This window comes from Lucilia sericata, unplaced genomic scaffold (genome assembly GCF_015586225.1).
Source record: "Lucilia sericata isolate MDLA Ls3-8-SP2 unplaced genomic scaffold, ASM1558622v1 Contig001717F_arrow, whole genome shotgun sequence".
In the NCBI taxonomy this organism is placed as follows: Eukaryota; Metazoa; Arthropoda; class Insecta; order Diptera; family Calliphoridae; genus Lucilia; species Lucilia sericata.
Window position 1 is genome coordinate 27501 of NW_023995623.1, and position 15988 is coordinate 43488.

At 29.1% G+C, this 15988-nt stretch overlaps 1 protein-coding gene, 1 long non-coding RNA gene and 1 pseudogene across 2 annotated transcripts in view; all 3 read right to left on the reverse strand.

Moving 5' to 3' along the window:
• The window catches only part of LOC119612500 (alpha-tocopherol transfer protein-like), a 2663-nt gene extending 238 nt beyond the window's left edge, over positions 1–2425 (reverse strand). Inside the window, exons 1-4 of the mRNA XM_037968311.1 lie at positions 2170–2425; positions 2008–2102; positions 469–625; positions 1–406 (exon numbers count right to left, since the gene is read on the reverse strand). The exon at positions 1–406 is cut by the window's left edge and continues 238 nt beyond it. Coding sequence (XP_037824239.1) covers positions 1–406; positions 469–625; positions 2008–2102; positions 2170–2320 — 809 coding nt within the window. The 5' untranslated portion in view covers positions 2321–2425. The remainder of the gene's footprint in view (positions 407–468; positions 626–2007; positions 2103–2169) is intronic.
• Positions 2426–3994: 1569 nt separating this feature from the next.
• Positions 3995–4731, reverse strand: LOC119612501. Its single transcript, XR_005232145.1, has 2 exons — positions 4607–4731; positions 3995–4541 (listed from the first exon to the last, which is right to left on the reverse strand). It is a non-coding gene; the product is annotated as an uncharacterized LOC119612501 (long non-coding RNA).
• Positions 4732–12696: 7965 nt separating this feature from the next.
• LOC119612502 lies at positions 12697–15523 on the reverse strand (annotated as a pseudogene).
• Between the last annotated feature and the right edge of the window lie 465 nt (positions 15524–15988).

Consider the following 15988-nt stretch of genomic DNA (forward strand, 5'->3'; position numbering starts at 1 on the left):
TACATTAACTTCGTCTTCAAAGTACCACCATAACATTCTGGTAAGCAATCGGGCGAGATATAACGATGTAACGAAGCATAATTCGTACCATGTAATATTATACGTTCATTAAATTTTTTATTGAAAAATATTTTAATTGTCGCAAATATGGGTTCAAAAATTTTCGGTTGATTGACAACATGCAAACCCTTGACTCTGAGTGGAATATTATTTTGTATATAGTCGAGCACACGTTTCATGCGATAAGGTGTGAACTGTAAAGCTTGACTAATGGATAAATCGTGTAAATCTACTATATAGACTACACCATTTATTTGAGTTTCCTGTTCCAGTTGTATGAGTTCGGTGCAGAGAGTACTGGCAGCATAGACATTTTCATGGGGTATGACTTTATAGTTCCAGGGTTCTGAAAGAGAAGGAAATTTTATTTCTTCTTTTAATTTTTGTGGTGTTAATAAAAACACTTACTGCCAGCTGAAACTGTTACAACTATACGACGTCCATCTTGATCACGTTGAGGTAATATGGTTACTAAATTTGCATCAAAAACATGCTTCAATTTTGGGGGTGTCAAGTCCTTTGTAATTTCGGTATATTTTCGGCGTATATTGTAATAACGTTTGACCTTAAAGGGAAAAGATATAAATAAGTAAACAGAAAAGATCAATGGATCAATGGAAAAGTGTACTGATGTAAGTAAGTAAGTAAGTAAGTAAGTAAGTAAGTAAGTAAGTAAGTAAGAAGTAAGTAAGTAAGTAAGTAGTAAGTAAGTAAGTAAGTAGTAAGTAAGTAAGTAAGTAAGTAAGTAAGTAAGTAAGTAAGTAAGTAAGTAAGTAAGTAAGTAAGTAAGTAAGTAAGTAAGTAAGTAAGTAAGTAAGTAAGTAAGTAAGTAGTAAGTAGTAGTAAGTAAGTAAGTAAGTAAGTAAGTAAGTAAGTAAGTAAGTAAGTAAGTAAGTAAGTAAGTAAGTAAGTAAGTAAGTAAGTAAGTAAGTAAGTAAGTAAGTAAGTAAGTAAGTAAGTAAGTAAGTAAGTAGTAAGTAAGTAAGTAAGTAAGTAAGTAGTAAGTAAGTAAGTAAGTAAGTAAGTAAGTAAGTAAGTAAGTAAGTAAGTAAGTAAGTAAGTAAGTAAGTAAGTAAGTAAGTAAGTAAGTAAGTAAGTAAGTAAGTAAGTAAGTAAGTAAGTAAGTAAGTAAGTAAGTAAGTAAGTAAGTAAGTAATAAGTAAGTAAGTAAGTAAGTAAGTAAGTAAGTAAGTAAGTAAGTAAGTAAGTAAGTAAGTAAGTAAGTAAGTAAGTAAGTAAGTAAGTACTAAGTAAGTAAGTACGTAAGTAAGTAAGTAAGTAGTAAGTAAGTAAGTAAGTAAGTAAGTAAGTAAGTAAGTAAGTAAGTAAGTAAGTAAGTAGTAAGTAAGTAAGTAAGTAAGTAAGTAAGTAAGTAAGTAAGTAGTAAGTAAGTAAGTAAGTAAGTAAGTAAGTAAGTAAGTAAGTAATTAAGTAAGTAAGTAAGTAAGTAAGTAAGTAAGTAAGTAAGTAAGTAAGTAAGTAAGTAAGTAAGTAAGTAAGTAAGTAAGTAAGTAAGTAAGTAAGTAAGTAAGTAAGTAAGTAAGTAAGGAGCGCACAACAGGCCCGATAGTGGCCTAGTGTATTTCTTCGGATTTGATGTAGTATACATCCTGCTATCAACCTAACCTAACCTAAGTAAGTTTACTTGAATTTTTTAAACTAGTAATAGTCATCTTCATCTTCTGTTTAGGACTTATAGTGTTTTCAGCACAATGTTGAACACAATACAATATGTTTTTTCGATGCATCTTCCTCTGTATTAAAGGTAGGTCGACAAAATTCATAATTTTAAAACGAATTTTGAAAGCTGTTGTTTATCTAAACTATTCCTATCGAGAAATGAGAATACGGAATCTGTTTTTTTGAATAAAAATTTTAAATTTGCAACGATTCTCGTTATATAATGTAAAAATTAACACTGCTTTACTTTCAATTTCTATATCTTACCAAATCTCTAGCACTTTCCGGATAAAATTTACAGGCTCTCAAAAACTTCATCAACCACTCGACATTCGTTTGGGGTATATATAAATCAGTTTCGGCTGGAATTTATATTAAATATTTTTTTATGTTAATTTTTTTAATCAATTGCTCACTTTTTTTACAGACCTTCTAATAATATTTGCAATTGTTTTAAGCCATTTTCTATATTTTCGGGTGTTTCTCTTAGTTCCTGTAAAGCTTTTTCCTGGGCTTTGGCACTGGGTTGACCCAAGTCTAGTTTTAATATTAAATCACCACATTTTATTTCGGGGGACATGTTTATGGAATATTTTCTTTAGTATAAATTTTCCAATAAATATGAATTTATTAAAAAAATAGTGTGACTTGTTGAAATTGTGTTAATAAACTAAAATTATATTTAATTTAAAGCAAAATTTTATTTAAAAAAGAATTGCGGCCTGAGGTATGTACATATATATTAGTTTAAAATTAGTGATCGTCTTGAAGAGAATTATAATTTAGGGTTTACATTTTAGATATTTAAGATTAATTTAAAGATTTTGAATTGGATTTGTTTAATGTGAACGCCGATTTAGTAAAAATTTCTTATTTTACCTATAGTCATGACATGATTTCTTAATATTAAAGTAAATTATTCATTAATTAGGTATGTAATTAAAATACTAAAGTTTATTAAAAAAATATTATAGTAATTTGTAGAATTTATGTAAATTAAATAATCGGAAAACTTTTGTATATTTAGTACGAGGTCATTTAAATTACAATGACCCAAGAAGTTACTTAACATTATATTAATTTTATACTTTGATGAAGGCGCCTCTTGTTTTTAATAAAATTGTTTACCCAGATCATTTTTAAAACCATATTTTGTATATTTTCTAAATATTCCTGATGGGAAGACATCAGGTTATAGGTTTCCGCATAATTTTTTAAATTCTTTTAAACCCTTGCGTATATTTTCTGGGGGTAAATACCTATCTATACTATATTTCTATATTAATTGTATAAGTATTATTTAAGCCCCCTTCACACGAGCACACAAGTAATATGATCTGTCAAAATTTTGTGACACATTGAGAGAAAATACGGATGGAAAATTTGACAGTCGTATAGCTATCTTCATTTTTTAAAATGATTTAAAAAACAAGCAAGTCGCATTAGATCAGGGATGTATTTTTATGTAAACACATATAAAAAGTGAAACAGCTGTTTCCATCTTATTTTGTTATTGTTTTATACCAATAGTCTAGTCTATAGTCTAGTCTGCATTCTAGTCTATAGTCTGCATTCTAGTCTATAGTTTAGTCTATAGTCTAGTCTATAGTTTAGTCTATAGTCTAGTCTATAGTCTAGTCTATAGTCTAGTCTATAGTCTAGTCTATAGTCTAGTCTATAGTCTAGTCTATAGTCTAGTCTATAGTCTAGTCTATAGTCTAGTCTATAGTCTAGTCTATAGTCTAGTCTATAGTCTAGTCTATAGTCTAGTCTATAGTCTAGTCTATAGTCTAGTCTATAGTCTAGTCTATAGTCTAGTCTATAGTCTAGTCTATAGTCTAGTCTATAGTCTAGTCTATAGTCTAGTCTATAGTCTAGTCTATAGTCTAGTCTATAGTCTAGTCTATAGTCTAGTCTATAGTCTAGTCTATAGTCTAGTCTATAGTCTAGTCTATAGTCTAGTCTATAGTCTAGTCTATAGTCTAGTCTATAGTCTAGTCTATAGTCCTAGTCTATAGTCTAGTCTATAGTCTAGGCTATAGTCTAGTCTAGTCTAGGCTATAGTCTAGTCTATAGTCTATCCTCGTCCATGGACCTCAGAGGTAATAATATGGGTTCCCAGAGAAGGATTACCTGTCAGAATGCCGTAATTGACCATTGTAGTAAATTATTAGCTTTATAATATAATAAGGACCCAGACATAAAATGAAGTTAAAAATTTCGGAAACAATGAAAATTAAGAAACTCAGTTTGATCACTATTTACCAAAATAAAATGAAATTTATTACACTTTTGACACGGTCAAAATGTCAAAATTTAGTACTTTTTAAAACCATATTTATCAAAATTTTCAAAATATTCCTGATATGGTAACAGCAGCTTATATGTTTCGGGACCATATAACAAATCCATTTTTAAGGTACCGCCATAACATTCCGGCAAATATTCGGTGATATATAACGATGTAGAGAATCAAACCCTTTACTATGTATTAGTATACGTTTGGCAAATTTTTCGTTAAAGAATATTTAACACCGCCAAATATGGGTTCAAAGATTTTTGGCGCATTAACAAAATGTATTGCCTTAACTCTTAAGGGTATATTATTTTGTATATAGTTAAGAGTACGCAGTGCTCTACTGGGTGTATATTGTAAGCTTGACTTATGCCTAAACCCTTCATATCTGCTATATAGACAACACCATTTATTTGAGTTTCCGGTTCAAGTTGTATGAGTTCTGTGCATAAAGTACTGGCGGCATAGATGACATCCAAGGATATAAGTTTCGGATTCCAGCGATCTGTAAAAGTTTGGGGGTGGGGTTGGTTTATCAATAGTTTACACAATTGCTTTTTAAATACTAACCGCCAGCAGCGGTGTTGCTATAATACGTCTACCTTCCTGATCACGTTGCGGTAGTAGGCTTACTATATTGGCGTCAAATACTTGTTTCACTTTCAGCGGTGTTAAGAGATTTGTAATTTCAGAATATTTTGGCGTATATTAAAATACGTCCTTACCTAGAGAAAAATTAATTTAGAAAATTATTTATTAAACATATTTTTTTTTTTTGAAAAACTTACCAGATCTCTGGCACTTTCTGGATAAAATTTACAAGCTCTTAAAAATGTTAACAGCCACTTTTCATCCGTCTTGGGTATATTTAAATCGGTTAAGCCTAAAAATTATATTTAATATATTTTTTAAAAATTTTAAATTTAATTTCAAAACTTTATCTTTATTTCGAACCTTCCAATAATTCTTTAAATTCTTTTAAGCCTTTGCGTATATTTTCCGGGGTTTCTCTTAGTTCCTGTAAAGCCTTTGTTGTGCCTTTAGGCTAGGTTCTTCTAACTCCAATTTTAAAACTAATTCCGAAGACATTTTTCTTTACTTTTTCAGGACGTTTTTAGATGGTTTTAAAAGTTATTAAGATATCAGTTTAAAAATATATTTTCTTTATAAAAATTAGTTGATTTATTTATATATTTTTTTTTAATAATTTGTCTTGTTGTAAAACTTTTAATAAACTAACACCTTCATTCGTTCTTTAGTCAAATTTATTAAGAGCTTCGAATCAAATGCACTATACATACAATATTCCTATAATATATGCAAAAAATGTATGTAAGTATAATACAGTACTGTACACAAAAAAAGCAATATTCTTTTAGAATTCACAATTTCGTGTTAACATTTAATAGTCACAATTTTCCTGCACTCTTAAATAACTTACAATATCAGCTACATATGACATAGCTAAACAAAAGATTAACTTAATATTTACATCCAATTTTTATTATTTTTCTATTCGTTATAGTGAGCCCTTACTGTCCTTATTAAAATTCATATTTTCTTTAGAGAACAAATAATACACATTTACACACAATGAAAAGGTTACATTGGGGGTGAAGTTATTCAAATATTGACCACGTGAAACATGTACTCACTTAATCTTATAACGAACGATATTAAAAATTGGACTAATGACTTGACTCTAGACTAGGCTATAGATTAGAATATAGACTAGACTATAGAATATACTATTTACGATATTATGGACTATATTATGGACAAGACTATAGAATAGATTATAGTCAAGACTATAGACCAGAAAATAGACTAGGCTATAGACAAGACTATGAACTAGACTATAGACTAGACAATAAACTAGACTATAGACAAGACTATAGACTAGACAAAAGAGTAGACTATAGACTAGACTATAGAATAGACTATAGTCAAGACTATAGACCAGACTATATACTACACTATATACTAGACCATAGAGTAGACAATACATTAGACTATAGACTAAACTATAGACTAAACTATAGAACAGACTCTAGACTATAGACTACACTATTGACTAACCTACAGACTAGACCAAAGACTATAGACTAGACTATAGAGTAGACAATACACTAGACTATGAACTAAACTTCAGACTAGACTATAGAACAGACTCTAGACTACAGTATTGAATAAACTACAGATTAGACCAAAGACTAGACTATAGACTGGACTATAGGTGGACTATAGACTGGACTATAGACTGGACTATAGACTGGACTATAGACTGGACTATAGACTAGACTATAGACTAGACTAGACTATAGACTAGACAATAAACTAGACTATAGACAAGACTACAGACTAGACAAAAGAGTAGACTATAGACTATACTATAGAATAGACGATAGCCAAGACTATAGACCAGACTATTACTACACTATATACTAGACCATACAGTAGACAATACATTAGACTATAGACTAAACTACAGACTAGACTATAAAACAGACTCTAGACTATAGACTACACTATTGACTAACCTACAGACTAGACCAAAGACTATAGACTAGACTATAGAGTAGACAATACACTAGACTATGGACTAAAACTTCAGACTAGACTATAGAACAGACTCTAGACTACAGTATTGAATAAACTACAGATTAGACCAAAGAATAGACTATAGACTGGACTATAGACTGGACTATAGGCTGGACTATAGACTGGACTATAGACTGGACTATAGACTGGACTATAGACTAGACTATAGACTAGATTATAGACTAGACTATAGACTAGACTATAGACTAGACTATAGACTAGACTATAGACTAGACTATAGACTAGACTATAGACTAGACTATAGACTAGACTATAGACTAGACTATAGACTAGACTATAGACTAGACTATAGACTAGACTATAGACTAGACTATAGACTAGACTATAGAATAGACTATAGACAAGACTATAGACCAGACTATATACTACAATATATACTAGACTATAGACTAGACAATACATTAGACTATAGACTAAACTACAGACTAGACTATAGAACAGACTCTAGACTACACTATGACTAAACTACAGACTAGACCAAAGACTAGACTATAGAGTAGACAATACACTAGACTATGACTAAACTTCAGACTAGACTATAGAACAGACTCTAGACTAGCCTATAGACTACACTCTTGAATAAACTACAGACTAGACCAAAGACTAGACTATAGACTGGACTATAGACTGGACTATAGACTAGGTTATAAACTAGACTATAAACTAGACTAATAGACTAGACTATAGACTGGACTAGGGATGCCAAACGGGAATTCCCGATTCCCGAAATCCCGGGATTTTCGGGATTTGAAAGTACCGAAAACCGGGATTTTAAAAAATGAAATCCCGGGAAATTTCGGGATTTTAAAATCCCGAATTTTTAAGTATTTTTCCGCTATTTTATACATTATAAAGTACTAAATAAGAGAATTTAAAAAAGTTTTGGACTTAAGATGACTCTACTAACTTACAAGCTGAAATATCAAAAAAAAGTAAGAGTGCTATATTCGGCTATGCCGAATATGCTTTTCTATAAACATCAGGGTGATATTACTCATCAATTTACTGATAGGACCTTATATGAGAGGTAGGGTGAATCATTGACCGTTTTATAAAATTTTTCATAATTTTTTTAGACCAATTTTGGTTCATACACTTTCCGGTAGGAAGATTTACGTTCCTATAAAGTTTCTTAGCTTTTGGCGAGTAAGAAACTTACTTATCTCAAATTTCATCTCTACACTCGTACTTGTAAGCCAGTAATGAGCGTTAAAGTATTTATCTGGATGGGACCTTATGTAGGGGTAGGGTCAATTATGAACCGAAACACATAAAAACTTGGTAGAGAGATTTTGGGCTCGCATGAAACATATGTGTATCGAATTTCATCGCTATACTCGTATTTTTAAGCCAGTAATGAGCGTTAAAGTCATTTTTTTAACGGGACCTTATATGGGGGTAGGGTCAAATATGAACCGACCCACATAAAATTGGTAGAGAGGTTTGGCTCGTCAGGGATTTACGAATATCAAATTTCATTGCTATACTAAATAGGCATAGATACTATCGGATATATAAAAATAAACAAGTACGAAATTATAGGCGGGCGAGGCCGACCATATAACCCCATTCACCAGTTATGAGAGTTAAAAATGTAATTTTGTTTTCATAATAAAAGTATACCTCGCCTCCGATATATCCTAGCACTTTATTGTTAAAAAACTATTTTTCTGAAATATGCTTGGGGAAGGACGCCATCATATGAGTCGATCCTCATAAAATTTGGAGGGCGAATTTACGGTTACATAAAATGTTTTATGCTGAATTTTCATTGCGACAGTTCTCTTTTTAAGCGAATTGTGGACACTAATTCTTTTTTAAAGCTGTGTTTTGTATGGGGGCTCGGATCAAAAGCCCGATCATTTCAAATTTCATCAGCGATTTTAGGACAGTATAAAACAAAGCACTACTCCGGAGAAACCCAATATACCATCCCTACTAAGGGTATAAAAAGGGCAATAAATAGGCATTGATACTATCGGATATCTATAATGGAAGTCAACCTGTCAATAAGATGGCGAGAAGATAATTCCCTTGGTTAGTGAACACGGGATATAAGGTGGAGGAGATATAGGTGCAGTACAGGTGCTCTATGTAGCCTCGTATGGATCCCCATTACACATACTATTTAAATATTATTTGGAAACCATTGTAAATTTGGATATCATGGGTATTATTTCAGGTTTTTATTCTACTATTCAGTGCCTGGGATGGAAAGATTTTTATTCTAAGTATGTACTTTGAATTAATTTGTTTTTCTTTTCACAAAATGCTTATTGGAAAGTAAACACCTACTAAGAGTATTCATATTGCAATATGAAATAAAACATTTTATTTTTGTCGGTAAATTATTAAGATTTTTGAATTTTTTTTATATTTTTCGGGATTTAGAAATCCCGAAAATCCCGGGATCCCGATATCGGGATTCCGGGATTTATTTAAAAATCCCGAATCCCGGGATTTCTAAAAACCAGTCCCGATTGGCATCCCTAGACTGGACTATAGACTAGACTATAGACTAGACTATAGACTAAACTACAGACTTACACCATAGACTAAACTACAAACTAAACTATAGACTACACTATAGACTTCGCTATTGACTAGACTATAGACCTAGACTATAGACGGGACTATAGACTAGACTAGACTATAGACAAGACTATAGACTAGACTATAGACTAGACTATAGACAAGACTATAGACTAGGACTATAGACTAGACTATAGCCTAGACTAAAAACAGTGATCGTTATTTAAATATTTTGAAAAAACTATGACTGTTATTAATATTTTGTTTGAGAACTATGATTGGTAACATTTTTTTTTATAGAAATTGTGATCATTATGTTATTTTCTTTAGGAAACTGTGATCGTTGTTTAAAATTCTGTCCAAAACATTGATCGTTAACTAATTTTCTATAGAAACTAGGATCAATAAATGTACGCTGAGAGTTGTTGATCGTTTTAAATTTTTTAATCTATTATAGAAAAAGTTGATCGAATCAAATTTGATCTTTAATAAAGCAAACTTTTCGATCTGCAACAAATTTTGTATAGAAAACTGTGATCGTTACAAATTTAGTTAAACATTTTATGGAATAAAACAAAATACTTGATTTTTTATTTGAATTCTTTTATATTTAACATTTTTTTATTAATAAATCATCTCTTTTCATAATTTCCATTTATTCTTTAATACGTTCTTTGCGGCTGAAAGATTCTATCTCTTCTCAGTCTTCTAAAGCCCAGCAGTATCAATATGCACTTGATTTTTCGTCGTATACATTTTAATTTCCATTTTAGACATTTTCTTGAACACATTGTACGTTGCCGTTGTTTTCGTCTTGATCTTTTGACTAAAACTGCCATTTGTTTAAGTAAATGCAATAAATACAAGAATATTTTTTAAAACATGACATTTAATAATTATTTTGTTATAAATTTAATTAATTTATGTGATTTTGTGTTAGGCATAAACAACAATTCAAAGGGCAGTTTTGTTTTGTCTAAGGGTTGTTATGGCGAATATTTTATAAATAATTTTTAAAAGAATGTGATTTGTGATTTAGTTTGTTTTGAAAACATTGATCTTTTTCAAAATATCCACTGAAGGCAGTGATCGTTTTCAAGTTTTTATTACAAAACTAGGATCTTTATCAAATTTTCTTTAGAAGCATGTGATCGTTATTTTAATTTGTACTGATAACTGTGATCGTTCTTAAATTTTCTATAGAAAAAAGTGATCTTTAAAAAAGTGTGATCTTCATAAAATTTTCTATAGAAAACTTGGTTGTTATATAAAATTTCTATGGAAAAAGCAGCCATCTTCCAAAAATTATAATCTTCACTAAATTTTCATCAATTCTTCATAAGAAAACTGTGATTTTCATCAAAGTTCTATAAAAAAAACAGTGATCTTTATAAAATTTTCATTAATAAAGTGTGATCTTCATCAAATTTCCTTTAGAACACTTTGATCTTCCAAAAACTGTGATCTTCATTAAATTTTAAACAATTCTTCATAAGAAAACTGTGATTTTCATCAAAGTTCTATAAAAAAGTAGGGATCTTCGCAGAATTTTCTATAGATCTTTATAAAAGTTTCTTAAAAAAATTGTGATCTTCATCAAATTTCATATAGAGAACTTTGATCTTCCAAAAACTGTGATCTTTATTAAATTTTCATCAATTCTTCCTGAGAAAACTGTGATCTTCATCAAAGTTCTATAAAAAAGTAGTGATCTTTACAGAATTTTCTATAGAAAACATTGATCTTTATAAAATTTTCTTTAGAAAACTGTGATTTCCATAAAATTTTCTAAAAAAATCTGATTTTCATTGAATTTTCTATAGGAAACATAAAATTTTCTACAGAAATCTGTAATTTTCATCATGCTTGATTAGGAAACTGTGATCTCCAACCATTTTACTATAGAAAATAGCGATCTTCATCAAAAATTCTATAGAAAACTGTGATCTTCGTTAAAAAACTGCGATCTTTATAAAATTTTCTAAAGAAACTTGTGATCTTCTTAAAATTTTCTAAAAATAGCTTTGATCTTCATCTAATATCTATCAAACATTCTATAGAAAACTGTGATCTTTATAAAATTTTCTCTAGAATAAAGTGATCTTTTAAAAAACTTGTAATCTTTATCAAATTTCCTATAGAAAACTGTGATCTTCGTTAAATTTTCTAAAAATAGCTGTGATCTTAATCTAATTGTCTGCAGCAAATAGGGATATTCAAAAAACTGCGATCTTCATAAAATTTTTCATAGAAAACTGCGATCTTCATGAAATTTTCTATAAAAATACAGTGATCTTCATTGAAAAGTTGCTACAAATACAACTCTTCTATAGAAAACTGTTATCAAATTTTCTATAGAAAACTGCGATCTTCATCTAATTTCTCTAGAACATAGTGATCACCAAAAAAAAGGCGATCTTTATAAAATTTTCTAAAGAAACTTGTGATCTTCTTAAAATTTTCTAAAAATAGCTTTGATCTTCATCTAATATCCATCCAATAATCTAAAGAAAACTGTGATCTTTATAAAATTTCTCTAGAATACAGTGATCTTTATAAAGTTTTCTCTAGAATACAGTGATCTTTTAAAAACCTTGTGATCTTTAACATATTTCCTATAGAATACTGTGATCTTCGTCAAATATTTTAAAAATAGATGTGATCTTAATCTAATTTGCTGCAGAAAACAGAGATCTTCAAAAAACTGCGATCTTCATAAAATATTTCATAGAAAACTGCGATCTTCATCAAATTTTCTATAAAAAACAGTGATCTTCATTGAAATAAAACTTTTTTCTTTAGTTTTTTAATCCAATTTTTTTTTCAATTAGAATTAATTCTGTTTATTCATTTTAAATGATTTCCTCTTTTTTAAGGGTTATACATATGATATTAATACAATTTATTACATAAATTTATTTTGTATTTGTTAAATATTTTAAATTTTTTCTAGTTGTATGTGTTTTTCGTTACTTTTTTTTATAAATTCTTTGTTATAATTAACTAAAATATTTATGGGAGTTTTTGTTTTGTATAGTTAATATATTTTTGTTTTATATTCTCATCTTTAGTATTGTCCATAGGTATAAAATGTTAATTGTTTAAGTTTTTTATTTTTTTTATTTTCGTTTACCTTGTTAGTTTAAAATTTAAAACTAAATTAAGATTATGTTATTTAAAAGAAAAAATTTGAAATTAATACATAAAAACAATAGATTTTGTAAAAATATTAAAAAAAAGGTTAAGGAATTTTTGTTGGTTTTATGTTAAATTTATAAATTAATACATAATATGATATGCTAAATTTTACTACGGTTAAAGTTATTGTTGTTGTTTAATATAATACAATTTTATTTCAATGTTTTGTAAGTTTTTTTTTTTTTAAATATTGCTTCTACACGTTATCATAATAATAATAATATAATTTAATTAATAAAAATATCATTTATGTTGTTTCCTTCTTCTTAATATGTTTAACTTCTTTTAACAAAATAAGGCAATTGAGTGTGTTTGAGAAAGTGTGGGGGGAAGGGGGGGGCGCAGGAGGGTTTTTGTTTAAAACAATTGTGAAATGAACAATTTTAAACATAAATTAAGTACATTACTTAGGAAAACAATACTATTTACAAGTCTGTATGTGTCTTTTTCTTTAGCTGCCAAACTTTAGCTTATTTTGGTTTAATTTTTTCATACATAAACTTTTGTATTTGTTTCTTATCCGGCTGCACTAGTTTACGTTTATTAAATTCAAATTGTGCCAAAGCAAAATTATACAATTCAGTTTCCATTTGCCATACTTTTGATTGCATTATAGTGGCTACAGTTTCTTCTCTGGGTAGAATTTTGAAAGTTGTATGTCTCAAATGGGATTTATTGGAATGACGATAGTATTCCGTAAAACCTTGAAACATGCTAATATGAAAAAAGTCAAATAAAAACTGATTAACTGGGAAACATTTTCTTACTCACCGTGGCAATGACTTTTCCAATAAATCTACAAAATCTTCCATTTGTTCTGTTACACCCACTAGGAATATTCATTAACTAAATTCTTTAGCTCTATCTAAAGCCCATTGACTGCCGGGTTCCCAACATTCAGCGGCATGACCACAAAAGAAAGGTATTTGTAGCCACATATTTTTGGGATCACAGTCTGGTTGTTGCAATTCTACACATTCATCGAATGTCTTTAAATTATAAGAAAATTTGAGTAAAAATTTAAAAACAACTATATAATACGAAAAAACTTACAATTTTATTACCCGCCTTTTTGCGTACTAAATTTGGACGATAATTATCACCGTAACGTAAAAATAATAATAGGAAACAAGTCTATCCAATGGCTTACGCACTATATTAATATAAATTGGTTTATGGGCAATTTGGAATCTGGAAATGAAAAGTTTAAAAAGATAAAGAATAAGAATTTTTGTAATTTATTGTAAAAATTGTTTAATTTTTAAAAGAAAACAGGAATTTTCATCAATTTTTCTAAAGTAAACTGCAATTTTCATTAAAATTTCTATAGAAAACACAGATTATTCTCAGATTTTCTAAAGAAAACTCTTAAATCTTTATAAATATTCTATAGAAAACTGTGATCTTCCAACAACTGTCATCTTCATAAAATTTTCTCAAGGAACAAGGGTTTTCATCTAATCTTCTAAAGGAAACGGAAAGCCGCAAGAAAATTTATACAGAAACAAGAGATCGTTTTAAAATTTTATAAAGAAAACTGTGATCGTTCTTAAGTCTTAAATAGAAAACAGTGATCGTTAAATAACAGCGATCTTCATAAAATTTTCAAAAGGAAACTGTAATCTTCATCAAATTTTCTATATAAAACAGTAATCGTTATAAACATTATTCTAAATAACTGCAATCTTCATCAAAATTTCTTTATAAACCAGAGATCGTTCTCAAATTTCAATAGAAAACTATAAACTTTGTAAAATTTTCTATAGAAAACATAGATCTTCAAATAACTGCGATCTTCATCAAATTTTCTAAAGAAAAATGTTATCTTCATCAAAATTTCTATAGAAAACTGTGATTTTCATCAAATTTCTATAGAAAACTGTAATTTTTTATAGAAAGTTTTTATAGAAAACAGATCTTTATAAAATTTTCTATATAAAACTTTGATCTTCATCAAATTTTCTACATTGTACTCATATTTTCTTTACAATATTCTGAACTTCAAATTTTCTAAACAAAAAATGCGATCTTCATCAAATTTTTTTCCTAAAACTGTAATTTTCATTAAATTTTTTTAAAGAAAATAGTGATTATCAAATTTTCTACAGAATACTTAAAGTTTCTATAGAAAACAAACATCTTCTATAGAAAACTATGATCGTTATCAAATTTCCTTTAGAATACTGTGATCGCTAACAATTTTCTATAAAAACAATATGATTATCTTTAAGTCTGCTCTAAATTCTATAAACAACTTTGATTTTTAACAAATTTCATAAAATTTTCTATGGAACACTATCGTCATTTTCTACTTACTTTGAAAAATCCAAATAGGCCAAATGACCATGATAAAGGGCCGGTTTCATTTCATGCCACTTGGTGACATTACGTACAAAAGAGACCTAGTGTTAAATGAATAAAATAATTACATATATCAACAACTAATACACATTTAACACTATCTTCCACATACCTGATTAGGTAAAGATAAAACATGATTATTGGCCGTAATATTGATATGCAAAACATGAAAACGATTTTTCTTACACAAATCATAAGCAATATTTACAAAACTTGTAGAGCCCGTTTTGGGCACACGATTATACAGCACCACTAGTTGTTCCTCATAATCGAAATTATCTAAAGGCGATAGAGCATCGACAGCAGTAGCAGCACCTGCATTAGCTGGAGATTGATTATTATATTTGCTTAAAGGTTTAAGAGCTGCAAGAAAATTTCTTAAGATTTAGTTTTTAGCTTATTAAGCTATAGGAATATTACATACCATTTAGTTTAACTTCGGACCCTATAAACCAATAGCCTATACAGACCATTAGACATAAAACACCCATTAGGAAGATCCAGTGTTTCTTGGTCAACAACATCTTACGACCAATTCTGTTGTGCATTGAGTCATTTATGGCTAAAACTGACAAGAATTTCGTTGGAATTTCTATGGTTTTTTTCTTTTGTGAATTTTTAATATTTATTTATTTTGTTTTTGTTTATTTCTACAATAGTTTTATAAATTTGGCTTGTCTTTTATGTTGGAGTTTACACATGTTTTTTTAATTAAACCACGGCTAGACAATTTCCTTGTTTACATATATATTGGGGCTTAAAGATTTGGTAATTATTTTATGATATGTTGGAATTTTGGTTAAAATAACAAAAAAGACGTGAGAAAAATACACAATTTTTTGTTTGTGGGGGAATTTTTTCTATGAATTGAATTGTCAAATAATTGTGTTGTAAAGAAGAAAAAAACAATACAGCGGTTACTGTAATGACATAAATAAACAAACAAGACAGCGGTTGATTTGTTTAGCATTCACACTGAATGTTAACAAAAAATGCCGGTGTATGACAGCTGTCGCTTTTTTTACGCGCCTAATTCGGGTCGCTGCTTTTACTTCAAACCAGCGTCGTTGACGTCAACCAAGCTGCACCTTTTTACATTGCTGGTATGTCATACCGTAAAAGGATATCGAACATGTGTATTTTAAATGGAAAGTGCAGTTGATGTCAATTCTGCCGACTGCGAAAACAAATTCTGCTGGAATTTTTCGCGCCAAACTGTTTTCTGCTTTTTTTATTTGA